At 46.5% G+C, this 16,826-nt stretch overlaps 1 protein-coding gene across 4 annotated transcripts in view; it reads right to left on the bottom strand.

Annotated features, from left to right (window-relative positions):
* PDGFRA (platelet derived growth factor receptor alpha) overlaps window positions 1-16,826 on the bottom strand; it is a 50,885-nt gene that overhangs the window by 11,326 nt on the left and 22,733 nt on the right. For all 4 annotated transcript variants that reach the window (XM_049632029.1, XM_049632030.1, XM_049632031.1 and 1 more), the window contains exons 8-19: window positions 15,503-15,618; window positions 14,035-14,161; window positions 11,924-12,117; window positions 11,070-11,164; window positions 10,732-10,864; window positions 8,214-8,318; window positions 7,713-7,823; window positions 6,951-7,104; window positions 6,007-6,173; window positions 3,585-3,700; window positions 3,127-3,249; window positions 994-1,105 (exon numbers count right to left, since the gene is read on the bottom strand). In XM_049632029.1, coding sequence (XP_049487986.1) covers window positions 994-1,105; window positions 3,127-3,249; window positions 3,585-3,700; window positions 6,007-6,173; window positions 6,951-7,104; window positions 7,713-7,823; window positions 8,214-8,318; window positions 10,732-10,864; window positions 11,070-11,164; window positions 11,924-12,117; window positions 14,035-14,161; window positions 15,503-15,618 — 1,553 coding nt within the window. The remainder of the gene's footprint in view (window positions 1-993; window positions 1,106-3,126; window positions 3,250-3,584; window positions 3,701-6,006; window positions 6,174-6,950; window positions 7,105-7,712; window positions 7,824-8,213; window positions 8,319-10,731; window positions 10,865-11,069; window positions 11,165-11,923; window positions 12,118-14,034; window positions 14,162-15,502; window positions 15,619-16,826) is intronic.

The following is a 16,826-nucleotide window of genomic DNA, read 5'->3' as shown; positions in this document are numbered from 1 at the left end:
ATCTACACATACAAAGCAAAATAGAAAAGGAAGAGAAATTCTCAATCACTAAAGCCAAAAAAATTACAAAAAAAAAAATCATTCTCACCAAAAATGTTTAATAATTAGAGCAAAAGTCAAAGCTGAGGCTTGAAATATCTAGGTGATTCTCTGCTTTTAGTAGACTGTGAGACTCAGTTAAGCCACACACCGGGATGATGCAGTGACATCCAAGCAGGGACAAATGGGATCGAAAAAGGAGACCAGGCAGGGAAGAAACCCTTTACTACCACATTAAGATAACAGAATTCATGAAACATTTCCGTTTTTATGGCCACAGTCAGAACAAGCTTAGTTTCCTCTCTAAAGCCTTCCAAAACTACCCCCAAACTCCTTCCCCTTTTCTCTTCCATTACAATTTTAATCAGAACCACCCCGTTTATTGCTATGTGTAAGTCTTATCTTATCCGAGATAAACTGTCAGAGGTCAGGGTCATGAATCACTCCTCCCTCAGGGCCCTCACCTGGCAGCACAGGGTACCTGTGTTGTTTGGGACCTGGTGACTGACTAACCCAATGACTAGGAGGCTCTTCTCCTCCAGAGAGATGATCAGGAAGGGGAATCACACTCTTTTCCTGGCCACACTTCTTTTCACCTGAGCCTCGATCACCACTGGTGAGCCCACTTAACCCAAAGACCCCGTGAAAAAGCAGCTGGGGAGTGGGTGTCCTCAGGAACATCTCTAGTGGGAGAAAGTCATTCTAGCACAGCCCAAAGGAGGGGGGGGGGCAAAGGCCAGACGTGAGGGTGCAGCCCCCCAAAACTCCTGGCTGTCTGCACGGGCATACTCCTGACACCAGAAGTGCTCAATGTGTGATTTCATCTGCCGCAGTGCCCTTGACTCACAGCAGGTATCTTAACATCGTTAACACCCTGGAGCCTGGAAAACACAGTGTTTCCCTCCCAGCGTTTTTCCAAAATGACCCAAGCGAGCAGAGACGTCAGGCCCGTACCAAGGGAAAAGATCTCCCAGAGCAGAATGCCGTAAGACCAGACGTCACTCAGCGTGGTGTAGAGGTTGTCAAAGATGCTCTCAGGAGCCATCCACTTCACGGGGAGAAAGGTCTGCATGGAAGGAGGGAGGAAATTAAATCCAGCATACGCACCAATGACCCACAGCAGCGGAAATAGTAGGGGTCCTTTTTGGACTAATAATAACTTGCACTGAGAACCTTGTCCATGTAAGTATCTCCCTGTGTTTTTTTGTCCAGGGCTGTGTTCTCCACCCTCGTGAGAGTGCCTGGCACCTGGTGGGTACTCGATAAATATTTCATGAATGATGGATAGTTGATGTGGCCTCTTAGGTCCTCCCAAGGAATAACATTTGAAAATATTTAATCCTGAATGTTTTACCCAAAAAGCGAAAGCCCTGACTGGACCAGTCTCTCCTATTTGCCGGTGTTCCTAGGAACAAAATTCGAAACAGATCCAGTGATCTGAGAACCAATTACATTACTGAATTTTAAGAAATTCATTTCCTATCACTATAAATATGACGTTATGATAATTTTGCAGCTTCTTTTGGGAAGCTGTACAAACTCCAGTGGAAATACTAAGACTGAAGCAGATATACAATATAAAGGAACCACATTAGCATCCTTCAGCCTTCTGAAATTCATGGGGAGATCACAGATTCATCAACTTTTTTTTTAATGTTTATTTATTTTTGAGAGAGAGAGACAGAGCCCAAGTGGGGGAGGGGCAGAGAGACACAGAGACAGAATCCAAAGCAGGCTCCAGGCTCTAAGCAGTCAGCACAGAGCCCAGCGTGGGGCTCGAACCCAAGAACTGTGAGATCATGACCTGAGCTGAAGTCAGATGCTTAACCCGCTGAGCCGCCCAGGCGCCCCAGCTTTTTAGGCAGGTGAGAAATAGGCTCCACCAAAGTCCACTGACTTGTTCAGGGTACCTAAAGCTGGTCTCACATGGAGCCTGGACACAGACCAGTGGCCTTCTGTGGGTGGGCACAGCAACCCCATGCTGTCTCACAACTAGTGCAGTGGGGTGATTTGGAATTGTCCGTACAAGTGGAAAATGTATCCTAAATTACTACATCTGCTTAGAGGTAGAAGGGATGGGGAGAAAGACCATCTTTAAGGAAATTGTGCTTCTAAGATCTATTAACTCATAGGGTCGCAACATTTTAGGGGTCACAGACACCATTTGCAAATTTGATAAAAGTTAAAGATGCTCTCTTTGGAAATGAATGCAGGTGCACAGGCACACATGATCTACACATTAATAGCTAACACTTGCTGAGGGCTCGTATGTGCCAGGCAGTACCCTAAGCATTTGACTTAAAGTCACCAACTGAATCACCCAAGGCAACCCAGGAGATGGGTACTATTATCAGGTCGCTGTGACCGATAGGGAAACCAAGCTACAGAATGGTCAAGTCACTTGCCCCAAATCCCCACAGTAGTAAGCGCTGGAACCAGTACTCACACCCAGGCGGTCTGGCTGCAGACTTTGTGCTTTCCGTATTGGTCCCAGGAGCCCATTCATGAATCTTGTGGGCTCCACATTAAAATATGGACGCTGGGGATGCCTTGGTGGCTCAGTCGGTTAAGCGTCTGGCTTTTGACTTCGGCTCAGGTCATGATCTCATGGGATCAAGCCCGGCGTTGGGCTCTGCTCTGACAGCATGGAGACTCGTTGGGATTCCCCCTTTCCCTCTCTCTCTCTCTCTCTGCCCCTCCCCCACTTGCACATGCACACGTACATGCTCTCTTTCTCTCAAATAAGTTGACTTTAAAAAAAATGTTTAAGGGGCACCTGGGTGGCTCAGTCAGTTAAGCGTCCGACTTTGGCTCAGGTCATGATCTCAAGATTCGTGGGTTTGAGTCCTGTGTAGGGCTCTTGTGCTGACAGCTCAGAGCCTGGAGCCTGCTTCGGATTCTGTGTCTCCCTCTCTCTCTGCCCCTCCCCTGCTCATGCTCTCTCTCTCAAAAATAAATAAAACATTAAAAATTTTTTTTTTAATATTTAACAACAAATATGGACACTGAATGGCCAGAAGCAATGCCTAGTTTCAGAGCTTCAGTGAGGAAAGGTGAGCGAGTCAAACGGGGGGAAAGAGCACGTACGCTGCCTTTGGACACGTAGTTTGAATCGTGCATGATGTCCCTGGCCAGGCCGAAGTCACAGATCTTCACGATTTTGCCTTGCGCCAGGAGGACGTTGCGAGCAGCCAGGTCCCGGTGGACACACTGCGTGGGAAGGGAAGAAACAACAGAGTCTGTCCATCTGCCGCCAGACCACCTCACCCCTGCAAGGTTGGCCACTTCGTGGTGGTGCTTGGGGCTGCCCGGGACACCTCAGGGAGGCTGTCCTGGAGCACAGAGCTCACGGCCTGCAGGCTCTCATCCCGGCCACCCCAAGAAGGAGAAGGCTCTGGAGCAGAGTAGACGCCTGACGAGACCGGACGCCCTGCCACACTTCGGGGAAAGGGAAGGGAGAAGCAGCCGTTGCTACAAGCCTCTGCCAGGCCTACCACGCTCCAGGCCCGGATCTACAGAGAACTCCGTTCCGGGAACATACTCACATTTTTGGAAGCCAAAAATTCCATCCCTCGCGCCACTTGATAGGTAAAGCTCAACAAATCCAGCAGAGTCAGGCCTTCTGAGTTATCGTCCGAAAGGAGGTTTTTGACTTCCGAGTCTGCAGGAAAGGAATTAAGTGTGTTGGTGCTGGAGGACAGCGTGAAACGTCACCCACGGGGGGCTCTCCCACAGGGCTGCACAGGCTTGTCCAAAGAACAAATCTAAAATTATTTTCCTATAGTGTTTCCAGACCTCGCAGGTGGGGATGCAAACCACACAGAGGTTCTACCATTTAAAAGAAGTATGCCTGCAGAAATATATATCTGGTGTGTGTGTGTGTGTGTGTGTGTGTGTCCATAGGGACCAGTCTAATGGGGTCTCACACATATTTTGTTGTTTGCCTCCTATATTTCTTTTTTCAACCTTAGTTAGCAAGTCACATAGTCACCTTTAAATCTTACATGATGAATACACATGAAGGCCCTTCGAAAAAGTAGCTTTTGGGGTGCCTGGGTGGCTCAGCCCGTTAAGTATCTGACTTTGGCTTCGGTCATGATCTCACAGTCTGTGAGTTCGAGCCCCACGTCAGGCTCTGTGCTGACGGCTCAGAGCCTAGAGCCTGCTTCGTTTGGATGGATTCTGTGTCTCCTTCTCTCCCTGCCCCTCCCCCACTTACACTCTGTGTGTGTGTCTCTCTCTCTTTCTCTAAAAAATAAATGAACATTAAAAAAAAAAGTAGCTTCTAAGAATTGCCTGTCTCTTTTCTCGTTAAAGCCACCTTCATAGTATTTGGCTTCTTTCCTGTATTAAAGCAAGCCCCAGTCAGACTAGAGGGAACGATCTTAAAGGTCAGTGCCATTGACTCTGCGTTTAGTTCCTTTTGCAACTTGTCCACTTTGCCCAGTTAGTCCCCTCTGGAAGGGTCCCAGGGTTTTCGAGGAAGGAGGTAATCTAGGCCAGCCGTTCTCATTTCTTTTTGAACGCTTTCAGGCAAGTGAAGAGTAGTGCAACCATTCATATTTTTCCAGCCAGCCAGGAGAAGGCCAGAAATCAGGGGCGTGCCTGCCAACAGGGCCCGGGCTGAGCATGAATCAGGTTCCCCCGACATCTGGAGCCAGGTCCAGCCTGGGAAGCAATGTAAACTATTTTTAACAATACCGGAGGGGAGAGGAAGCACTGTTCTGACAGCTCTCATTGGCTAATCTTTTAAAAGGGCTTGGAAATTCCCCCATTTGGCAATGAGGAGTGAATGGAGCTTGGAACTGCAGCAGTGGAAAATATCCTCATGTATGGAGCTTTGCAAAACAAGCACATTCTTTTTTTAAATGCATTTGTACCTTGCACTGAAGAACCCCGCAAGCATGCAGAGCATATCAGTGATTTACAAAATAATTTCCATGGCAGCTCAACATTTTTTTGCATTGACCAAGGGGAGGGCCCAGGCCCAGGAACACAAAATCGAGAGACTGGTCAACCTCAGACCCAGCAGGACGTCCTCCCCACTCCAAGCCTGGGATTAGACGGGGACCTGGAAGGGTCTCCCCGCAGCAGCAGTGGGGTAGTCCATCTGCTATGGGCATCGGTTAGGCTCCCTGGAGTTCACAAATCAATGCCACTATGCCACATGTTCATCTGTTTTGAAAGATTAGACGGGATCTTCCTTCAAACAATGCTCAGTACAAACACTCAACACCCTTGTCAGAAAATATAACCTTAAATTGTCTACCTTCCAGCTTCTATCACAAAGTGGATATTAGCAAAGCCAAAAGCAAGGGCTACTGAACTCATCGATATCAGAGACTTATGTGATTAAAAATTTTTAAATACTATTGGGAACCAATATAAGGTAGCCAACTTTTAAATTTACCAAGTAAGGGCACTGAGGGGGGAAAAAAAAACATCAATTATCCCCATACTTTCATTAAAATACACACACACACACACACACACACACACACACACAAACACCAAAGAAAGGAAGATTGTTATATCAGAATAAATAATTCCTTAGAAGTTTTACATTTCAAGTATGAAAATGCATTGCATTAAGTTTGTCTTTATTCTTGTTCTTCCTTTCAAGTCATAGCCCAGAATGTTCTGAAGACACGTCACAGACCCACTTGTGCAAACCTGCATTTAGGGACCACAGCCTCACAGTCTGACTTACCCCACCTGCTCACCTTCCTCTGAGAATTTACCACTATCCGAAAGTAGAGCATGCCTATGAAACCCTCTGCAAGCCAAAAGGGCATAAAGCAAAGAAGCAAATCCTCTTTGGATTGATTTCTCTCGGCAAGCAAAAACAAATACTCACGTGGGCCTTTCATAAAAGCAGAGTGGCACGAACAAAACTTGCAGAGAGCAGGGGATACCTGAATCGTTAAGGCACTGGAAGAGGCAAAGAGGACACACTGACACTTTTACCTGACGTAGATTTCTTCTTATACGAGGCCGGGCGATCGTACAGCGATCTCTGGATGTCCGAGTATTTAGAAACCTCTTTCCTTTCCAGCATGGGGACATACTGTGTGGTATCAGCTTGCTTCATGTCCATATAGTCACCATTGTTTTCAAAAGATAAAATAACGTAACTGTAAAAACAGAAAAAGAAACCTGATTCAGGGTGCCCCTCGGGGGTGGTCATTCAACATTCAGTAGGAGACGACCAGGTGCCTACCGCGTGCAAGGTAGTGTGGTGAGTAGGGGGGCGGCCGGGGTGAGCAAAAGCAAAACCAATGTGTACCCTTCACATGGGGTGGTCTGGTAGATGAGATGAGCATTAATCAGTAATCACACAAACACACGGATCATCTACTCAGGTGTGTCTGTCCTTATTCTTGCTCCGTTTTACAATAAACAGGCCACAAACCCAGACCACACGACCACATGGCTCGGGCAGACGTTTCCTGCTACTCCATAAATTCAGTGCCAGTTTGGTGTCCGTCGAGTAATTCGATACAAAGGGAACTTGTACTTTCTGATCTTACGGAACTTGAAATCTACAGAGATCTTTATGGCCACCTGTTAAGTTCCTGCAGTTACGATCACTACCACTGGCTTGATTTATAGCTGCAATTACGGGTCTTAAATGGAACACACAAAAACAGCAAACTGGCCCCCAGAATGAGTCCAACTTTTGCTTCCATTCAAACCTCTCAGTTAGGCCTCCTCAGGTGATATCTGGTCCAAAACACCAGGACCGTGTCATGGGATGTACCAGCACGTGTCACCACCATGGGATGATGGGCAGGGGAGCTGGACTCTTGCCACCTGCCGGCCCTGGATCTGCAGACGCGGATTCTATCGCGACGTGGGTTCTCCCCAATTGTAACACAACGATTCACAGCAACGTGTCCCTCTGCACCCACCTCCGTGTGCTTTCATCAGCAGGGTTCAGCCCAAAAATGTCCAACTCTTTCTTTGGCTTCTCTGGGTGTCGGCTCAGGAAGCTGTCCCTATTCTTATGCAAATAGTTGACCAAATCCCCATAGAAGCAGTACTCCGTGATGATGTAAATAGGGCCTGTGGGAACCAAGGGCAGTTTAGAAATGGGTATGAAAATGAAGAAGAGAAAAGTCATGAAATGCTGTTCGCGCTGGCGAGAGATATCGCTCAAAAACAATGAGCTTCCATTCAGTGGAATCCAGGCAACTCCATTCATGGACTTATACTTGTGGGCATGTTTTCAGGGAGAGAAGGAGGGTTTAAAAAAGTCTGGACAGGGGCGCCTGGGTGGCTCAGTCAGGTAAGCATCTGACTCTTGACTTTGCTCAGGTCATGATCTCACAGTCATGAGATCACTTGGGAGGCTCTCTCTCTCTCTCTCTGCCTCAAAATAAGTAAACTTTAAAAAACAAAAACAAAAAAGGGGGTTCCTGGGTGGCTCAGTCGGTGGAGCGTCTGACTTCAGCTCAGCTCTTGATCTCACAGTTTGTGAGTTCAAGCCCCACGTCAGGCTCTCTGCTGTCAGTGCAAAGCCTGCTTCGGATCCTCTGTTCCCCTTTTTCTCTGCACCTCTCTCTCTCTCTCTCTCTCAAAAATAAATAAACATTAAAAAAAAAAAAAATCCTGGGCAGTCTTCCCAACTATAGATCTATAAAAGATCCCTACTCCCAGGTCAAGAAACCTACCTGACTTGGTGCAGGCCCCCAGCAAGTTCACAATGTTTAAATGGGGCCCCAGATGAGTCATTATCTTCAGTTCCGACATGAGAGCTTGTTTTTCACTGGATCTGGCTGTGGCTGTTGAAGAAATAAATCACGTATCAGTTCAACTGATTTACTTCCCAGAAAAAGCCAGCAACATGGCTTTAATCCTGTGATTGGATATCATTTTATTTAGCGAAGGGTCTAAAAGAGAAACACACAGTGACTTGGTCTAGACTCTGATAACTAATCCCAAGTCTTCAGGGAAAAAAGAAGTTCCCAAAAATAACAACTCTTGATTTTCCAACGTACAGGCAACAAGAATAATTTAAATAACCCAACTGAGAAAAGAGTCTAACTACCCATGAAACCTAGAGTCGAAAGAACCAAGATCTAGTCCTAAGTTTGGCATTTACTGGCTGTGGGGTTTGGAGCAATTCACTTACTATCTCCATTTTCGAAGAAATCCCAGGATGGGGCACTTACGTTTTAGCATCTTTACTGCTACTTTCATGACAGGCTGGGACCGGCTCAATCCATAGGCAGTTCCTTCGACCACTTTCCCGAACGCACCAGATCCCAGGATACGACCTGTGGGCGATCAGAACCACTAACTCAGGCAGACGGTGGCGTCCCCTCAGTTCTATTCCCCATGGCCAGCGGTCGCAGGGGCACAACGGGGGCATTCTTCCAGCGTGGAGTAAGCATAATGATTCCTCCTAGTCACCATGTCAAGACCAGCACCGAACCCACGGGGAAAGACATTAGCACGATTGCTTTTGTCAAATAACATTTGCAAGGAAAAGGAAAACGCAGGGAGGAATAAGGAGGGTGCAGCTCTCCCTGGGGTGAGCATCCTGTCGGCTAGCTCCAGCGCTGGGCCAGACTGCAGGCTCCCATGTGCTCGTTTTCTGTGGCTCTCACCCAAAACCCCCTGCCTCGCTACCCTTCTGTTCTCCACAGGCATCTTTTGCATCAATAAGTCCTTATCCACTGGAAAGACTGCAGCATTCAAGATATCGCTGATTCCGAGGAATGACAAAGTAAACTTCAGGCTGGTGTCCTAGCTGCCTGCTTGTCAGAAAGCCCAGGCACAACAAAGGTTAAACACGCCCTGGGAGCAAAAGGAAATGGAAGCTGCTGTCCCCACTCTTAAAGAGCTCACAGTCTAAATTTTTTTTAAGGTTTTATTTTATTTTTTGAGAGAGAGAGAGAGAAAGAGAGACAGCACGAGCGGGGAGGGGCAAAGAGAGAAGGAGACACAGAATCGGAAGCAGGCTCCAGGCTCTGAGCTGTCAGCACAGAGCCCGACGCGGGGCTTGAATCCACAAATGCAAGATCATGACCTGAGCCAAAGTCAGACACCTAACCGACTGAGCCACCCAGGTGACCCCAAAGAGCTTGCAGTCTAAAAAGGAATGCTTCCCAGAGTGGCCAGCCCCACCACGCAGAGCCAAACCAGGAAAAGACTCAGGTCATAACGGACTAATAGCCAGAAGTAACTCTTTTTTTTTTTTAATGTTTATTGATTTTGTGAGAGAGAGAGAGAAAGAGAGAGAGAGAACATGTGCCAGCAGAGAGAGGGGGAAAGAGAGAGAGAATCCCAGGCAGGCTCTGTACTGTTAGCATAGAGCCCAAGGTGGGGCTTGAACTCACAAGCCATGAGATCATGACCTGAGCCGAAGTCAAGAGTTGGATGCTTAACCTACTGAGCCACCCAGGTGCCCCGGGCCAGCAGCAACCCTGACTGAATGTTTTCATTGTCGGAAGCTGCACCCGGAAAGGTACTGCTTCCCTAGCAACCTGGAAATACACAGAAGCAGAGAGAGACATAGAAATGCCTCTTAGCATATTAGGGATGTCGCCCTTTTCCACCACATTTTATTACTTTTAAGTTCCTCGCTCCATTTTGTAAAATTAGGGGGTGGTGGTGGGGTGGGACTGGCAGCAGAGAGAGATAATAAAGAAAGCTAAATTCCCAGCTGTAATATTTGAACTTGGAAGTAGCTAGGACACCATATTTGATTTCAGCTTAAGTAAGTCTCTAAGAAGACCTAACCTTGCCATACTCTGGAATGAGACAAGTGGATAATTAAACACTGCCTCTGGCATCCTCCGAAGTACATACCGTTAGCATATTCCTGATGACACAACTTCTAGCTCTTTCATTTGTCTTTGTCTTGTTTTCATTCATTCTGAATATGACTTAAAATAAAAAAAAAAAAACCCTTGGACTAAAGCTTCATGTAGTTGGTCTCAGCTCAAGATTGCAATAGTTGAAAAGTTTGTGAGAAGTTGGCTTGATTATTTTTACACGTTCTGCTTTGAAAAGTACCTATTTTATTTATTTTGAGAGAGAGAGAGAGAGAGAGAGGGAGAGCGAGCAGGGGAGGTGCAGAGAGAGGAAGAGAGAGAATCCCAAGCAGGCTCCAGGCAGTCACCGCAGAGCTCGATGCAGGGCTCGAACCCACGAACCTTGAGATGATGATCTGAGCCGAAATCAAAGAGTCAGACACTCAACTGCCTGAGCCACCCGAGCACCCCCAAAAAAGTACCTATTAAATATGTATATTCTAAAGAAGTATCTAATACATCCTCAGAATGTACTGGATTAAAATACCCTTTGTGGTTGTCCTCATTCGTTTCTCATCTCTTTTCGGTCACTGAAATTCGCCTCATTTTCAATTTGTGTCATTCCCAAAGCAAAGCCATTTTGCTTGTTACCTTTGGCAGGACCTCCTCATATTCTCTTCTCCTCTTGTAAAATTTTCTTTAACCATAATTTGCTACAGGACAAGATTTAAAAAAAAAAACAAAAACCCAAAACTACTGCGGTGATGCAATTAACTCATTTTCAAGACAAAAATACTTCCGACGGCCAACTTCCATTGCCTAGCTCTTGCTAAGCAAGCCCAGATCCCTTATTCCTGCACAAGGCTATAAAAAGTAAAGTTACGTAGAAATCAAAAGGGAGTCTTGGGAGATCAGCCGGGTAGGCGCTTACCAAGCACTAGTCCATCTCTTGGAAACTCCCATCTAGAGTCATAAGGCAGCTGCATCGGGTCCACATAAATATATTCATGTCCATCGGGGCTGATCGATTCAATGACCCTCCAACGAATTTCATACCTCGGTTTCTGTAAACGACCAGGACAACTAGCTGGTGAATTACCAAAGTCCAAAGGCACCAAAGCTTAACTACAGCAAGGCGACCACACACAGTAGGACCGAGCGACACTTTCGTTCAACACGGAACGACCGAGCTCCTTCTCTGTGCCAAGCACGGAACTAGATTGCGCTTCTCCTTGTTCGTATCTTTCGTTCTCTGAAGAAAATATCTACCTGTTTCCAAATGACAACCAGGACAATGAGGGAGATGATCACAATCACCAGCAGGACCAGGACTGCAGCTGCCACTGTGAGTTCAGAACGCAGCGCTGGAGGAGAAAGAGGCATGGTGAAGAATTCGCACAAACGTGCCAGAGCGCAGGAAGGCGAGGGGGGTGTGCCTGGGCCGGAACTCTCACACCGCTGGTGGAGAAGCAGGAGGCTGCCTGGCTTATTTTAGGGACGGGCGATAGCATCTCTCCATCACCTACGCTCATGAAACCAGTCCAGTCTCTTCCCTTAGCAGAGAAAGGGACAAAATTCAATCAACTCCGTGCAGGTGCACAAAACTGCGCAAAATGCCATACTTCCTCCAAGGGTGCCGCAGCATTAACATTCTAGACAGAATGTGAACTGGGAATATAAAGACTGACAAATGACACTGAATGCTGTGTAAGTTCAGTTTATTTTGAAAGGCTGCAGTGTGTTTCTATCACTTCTGGCTTCATTATTATTATTATTATTATTATTATTTGTAAGAATTCAACCTGTCTCAAGGGTTGTAAGGAGCAACAAGGCAGAAGATCCTCCTTCTCCCTCACCACCCCTCCCCTCCCCCCCTCAGACTAAAGAGACTGAGCAGCTATCCTGTTAGACAAGTAAAATGCCTAGGATGCTTCTGCAAGATGTAGTTTGGGGTCAAAATCTGAAAGAAAAGGGCTCCCATATGGATGCCCAGAGAAGGCCCTTTGAGAGCATTCAGAGCTGAATTTCTGCCTTGGGGCCTTCATTCCTTTAGAACCCCCATCTGGGACTCGAAGTTCTGGCTGAGGGAGGAAGGGCTGAGCTGATGTCTAAGAGCAACTCACTGGGAGCCACCAGCTTCAGCTCTCGGTTCTCGGCTCCAAGAAGATTCTTGGCCAGGCATCGAACGGCGATGGTCTCCTCCACTCTGGTGAACGTCACTCGGCCCTCCACAGTACTCCTGTCCCGGCGGTGGACCTCCGTGATGATGTTCGAGATGTTGTTCGCCAAAACTGTCCATGAAGTTTCGTTATTACATCTGGAGAGAAAGAGGACATCAGTGTAGAGCCAATTATCGGGATAATGGAGGTGACTGAAGCAGTGAGACTCCTTTAAGGTGACAGGCAGTTCTGACCTTGCCTACATTTGGGGGTGCTACAGGTTGACTTTCTCATTTTATGCACATAATAACGCTAAAACTTGTTTGCACACGCCCAAGAGAGAATAACCTATAGGTGGATAAATGAAAGGTAACTGTTGAAACCTACACATAGGTCAACCTACAAGTTAACTAACTTGGATTTAAATTAAAAAAAAAAAAAAAAAAAGAATAGGGGCGCCTGGGTGGCTCAGTCAGTTAAGCATCCGATTTCGGCTCAGGTCATAGTCTCACAGTTCGTGAGTTCGAGCCCCGCATTGGGCTCCTGTGCTGACAGCATGGAGCCTGGAGCCTGTTCCAGATCCTCTGTCTCCCTCTCTCTCTGCCCCTCCCTGGCGCACTCACTCCCTCTCTCTCCTTTCTCTCTCTCTCAAAAATAAAATAAAAGCATTTAAAAAAAATAATTAAAAAAAAAAAGTTGACTGTTAGGAAGCACACGAGGTAGAAATAAGTTCAATCAAATATAACTACCAATCCCAAGTCTTGACCCCATGAGCAAACGGAACAGTTCCACCTCAAGAATGTTTAGGGGCACCTGGGTGGCTCAGTCGGGTGAGCGTCCAACTCTTGATTTAGGCTCAGGTTATGATCTCATGGTTTGTGGGATGGAGTCCTGAGTTGGGCCCTGAGCTGACAGTGTAGAGCTTGCTTTGGATTCTCTCCCTCTCTCTCTGCCCCTCTCCTCCACTCACTCTCTCAAATAAATAAATTAATTTGAAAAAAATAATGTTTAACTATCCCCATTTTCCACCCCTTGAAAAAGCCTGGCTCCGTCCTTTTCTCTCCACTTGCACTGTCAACAGCCCGTGAGATGTCGCAAGGTTTGGAGTGATCCCTGGCTGAGTTACGAGACCTAGATTCTGGCTTTCGTCAAAATCTAAGTCCAGGCTCTCAGCCCCAAGAAGGGGAAGGTCCAGGGGTCTCAGCCTCCAGCAGAAACAGTCGAGGCAAGGCTTCTGAACACAACCAGTCACCACGGGTCAAAGTGTGACCATGTTGCTCAAGTGCCCATCATGGAAGGTTCACAAATGGGGGGTATAGGAGAAACCGGTGGGGTAACTCCTGCCAAACAGCAGGCAGGCAAATAACGTGAGCAGTCACATGGGCACTATTTTCGTTTACGTTCCCATGCCAGTCTAGCAAGTATAGCAAATAAAGTTCACCATATAAGAAGTGAAAGGTGAAGTGGGCCAGGATAGTAAAAATCCTCTTATCGCTGTAGTCCTTTAAGTTCATCTTCTTTCCTTTTATTTCTTTAAATTTTTGTAAGCATTTTTAAATTTATTTTTAAAAGACAGAGAAAGATAGAGCGTGAGCAGGGGAGGGGCAGAGAGAGAGGGAGACACAGGATCCGAAGCAGGCTCCAGGCCCTGAGCTGTCAGCACAGAGCCCGACGTGGGGCTCGAACCCAGGAACCGTGAGATCATGACCTGAGCTGAAGCTGGATGCTTAACCAACTGACCCACCCAGGCGCCCCCATCTTCTTTTCTGATTAGGGACCTTTTGAGAATCTGGGGAGAGCCACGGACCTTCTCCTTACGTCTCTTCACAACCACACAAATGCACATGCATACATAACGTGCACATGTGCACACCAGGCCCAGGTTTCGAACCCTACCTTGTAGTTTATTGAGACTTAGGCCAAGTAAGAATCACAAATACAAAAAACAACGATAACAACAACAAAAAAAAAACAAGAAAATGACCAGCAAGAGAAAGAAAATGCATTTGAAGTTCTTCCTATCAAGGAGGAAACATTCTGACCACACATGGAAAAGAAACATCTCGTTTCCATACTTCTTAATATCCTTGCAAATCATCCACTCGATATCGGGAAGAGGTGTCCCTTCTGCTGTGCATCTCACAGTCTGTCCCCCGGTGGAGCCATGGTGGTCGTCGACCAAGTCCAGAATAGACGAGGGAACTGCAAGAAGGGAAAAGAAATCAGAACGGGATGGCCTGTGTCCCAGAACTCCCCTGAAACACAAGTTCAGAACTTGTCCACGTGGCACTTGAACCTACAGAGCAAGTAACCGCCCAAGAAGGGGCTGAAAGCAATTTTGTGCATAATAATAACGCTCCAGTCTGGGCAGACCCACTTGGTTAAGAGCATTTTCACAGTTTCAGTGTTTGGGGATTTGTATCCTGTGGTGTTTGAAATCTGGAGTGAGGAAAGCAAAAAGCCCCTGTGGTTATTTGGCTTAAAAGGCAAAGAGGGCTCTTAAAATTGTATTACAGCTTGGGGTTCAACTAATGGATTCAGCTAGAGTATAATCTAAAGCAGCATCTACCAAAGTGCCTCTGTGGAATGTGACTACGTTTTAAAGATTAAAAAAAAAAATTTTTTTTTAATGTATGTTTATTTCTGAGACAGAGAGAGACAGAGCATGAGTGGGGGAGGGGCAGAGAGAGAGGGAGACACAGAATCCGAAACAGGCTCCAGGCTCTGAACTGTCAGCACAGAGCCCAACACGGGGCTCGAACTTACAAACCGTGAGATCATGACCTGAGCCGAAGTCGGTCGCTCAACTGACTGAGCCACCCAGGCGCCCCTAAAAGACTTTTTTTAATCCATGATCAAATAATTAGATTTTTTTTTAAGATTGTATTTTTAAGTAATCTCTACACCCGATGTGGGGCTCAAATCCATGACCCCGAGATCAAGAGCTGCATGCTCTACTAACGGAACCAGCCAGGCGCCCCTGTGGTCAAACAAACTAGAAATATGCTAACACCTCATCACAGATTTACTGCGAGGGTCAACTGAGCCCACCTAAGACAGTCCCTGGCACAAGGTAGGCACCTAGGTAAACAGGTGCTGAGCCTGAACGTAAACAGACTCAGGCACTCCCTCCTGCTAAGGGCTATTGTCCAATATCTTCAAGGGAAGCTAAGCAAAAAGGCCAAAAGTCTCCGGAACAATCTAAAGATCATCTGGACAAAAAAAAAAAAAAAAAAAAAAAAAAAAGGCATCATTTTCCTCTTCCCAGAACTGGAGGTGCCAGACTGAGAAGCAGGTGGTGTTGTAACCTAGGAATTCCCCAGTCAGGGTGCTTCAGAGCAGAGCCGGGAACTTCCCAGAACTGCGTGAATTCATTAAGCCCAACAAAGCTTTCCCTGACACGTGACATCTACACCCCCTGCTTCTCCCATGAAGTGTTGCTTTTCTCTCCGCGACCTGGGCGAATAGTGCCAAACCCTCCCTGGGGGACACCCGTGCACTTATTCCCTGAGCTGACATTACCTTTGTACTGCCCTTACACACCTTGCGTTAAGAGTTCGAAAGTATAGCTCTTCACGTCGTCTTCATTTTGGACGACAATAGTGTAATGGCCGCTGTCTTCTTCCTTCGCACGGATCAGCTTTAATTTGCTTCGATACCTGACAAGAAAAATACTCTGTCTCAGCAGGTTGTAGCCAAATAGATTCCAGCCATTCAAGCAGTTACCACGTTCAATTTAAATTTTGTTTTTGTAAAAAAAAAAAAAGAGGAAAAACAACTTATTTTCTTGACCACATCATCACTTTTCTGGGATTTTCGATGCACTTTCTACATGTTGAAGGTCTGACTTATAGACACTTAATTTTTTTTTTTTTTTTAAGTAGGCTTCATGCACAACATGGAGTCCAACACAGGCTTGAACTCATGGCCCTGAGACCAAGACCTGAGGTGAGATCAAGAGTCAGACACTTAACCAACCGAGCCAACCAGGCACCCCAACACTTAATTCTTTTATTTTTCTTTTATTTATTTTTCTTTAACGTTTATTTACTTTTTGAGGGAGAGAAAGACAGTGCGAGCAGGCAAGGGGCAGAGAGAGAGGTGTCAGCACAGAGCCCGGAGCCGGGCTTGAACCTATGAACTGTGAGATCATGACCTGAGGTGAAGTTGGACACTTAACCAACTGAGCCACCCAGGTGCCACTGACACTTAATTCTTAAACAGAAGACAAGACATCTTGAGATGAGGGATAGCTTATGTGGCTAGAACACTGATCAGCTCTGGTAAGGCCTGACTTCTGAATGAAAGTAGACATATCCCACCAACTTCCCTTTAAAATAAAAAAAAATCTTCATGTTTACCTTTTAAAAAACACTTGCTTCTCCTACATATCCATCGTTTAGGTGGTTCAGCCAAACAATGGGCCACCATTGGAAGAAACAATGAGGACATGGTCTATAAACTCATATGGAGAGGTCGCCAGGGTATAACATTCCTACTTGTTGGTATTTGCTTAAAGAAACTCTGGAAGGTTTCAGAAGAACCTAATGAAACTAACAGAGGTATTTCTCTGCGTGGGGAGGCAGGGGGACCTGGGAAAATGGTGACAGGAACGGAGTGAGGCTTCCTACAATGCACTGTCTTGATGTCCGAATGTTTTGAATGCACAAGATTCCATCACCTATTAAAAATAAATACATTAAGGGGCGCCTGGGTGGCTCAGTCGGTTAAGCGACCGACTTCAGCTCAGGTCACAATCTCGCGGTCCGTGAGTTCGAGCCCCGCGTCGGGCTCTGGGCTGACGGCTCAGAGCCTGGAGCCTGCTTCCGATTCTGTGTCTCCCTCTCTCTCTGCCCCTTCCCCGTTC

Source organism: Panthera uncia, chromosome B1 (assembly GCF_023721935.1).
Source record: "Panthera uncia isolate 11264 chromosome B1, Puncia_PCG_1.0, whole genome shotgun sequence".
Taxonomy (NCBI): Eukaryota; Metazoa; Chordata; class Mammalia; order Carnivora; family Felidae; genus Panthera; species Panthera uncia.
This window is presented reverse-complemented; position numbering and strand designations above follow the sequence as displayed.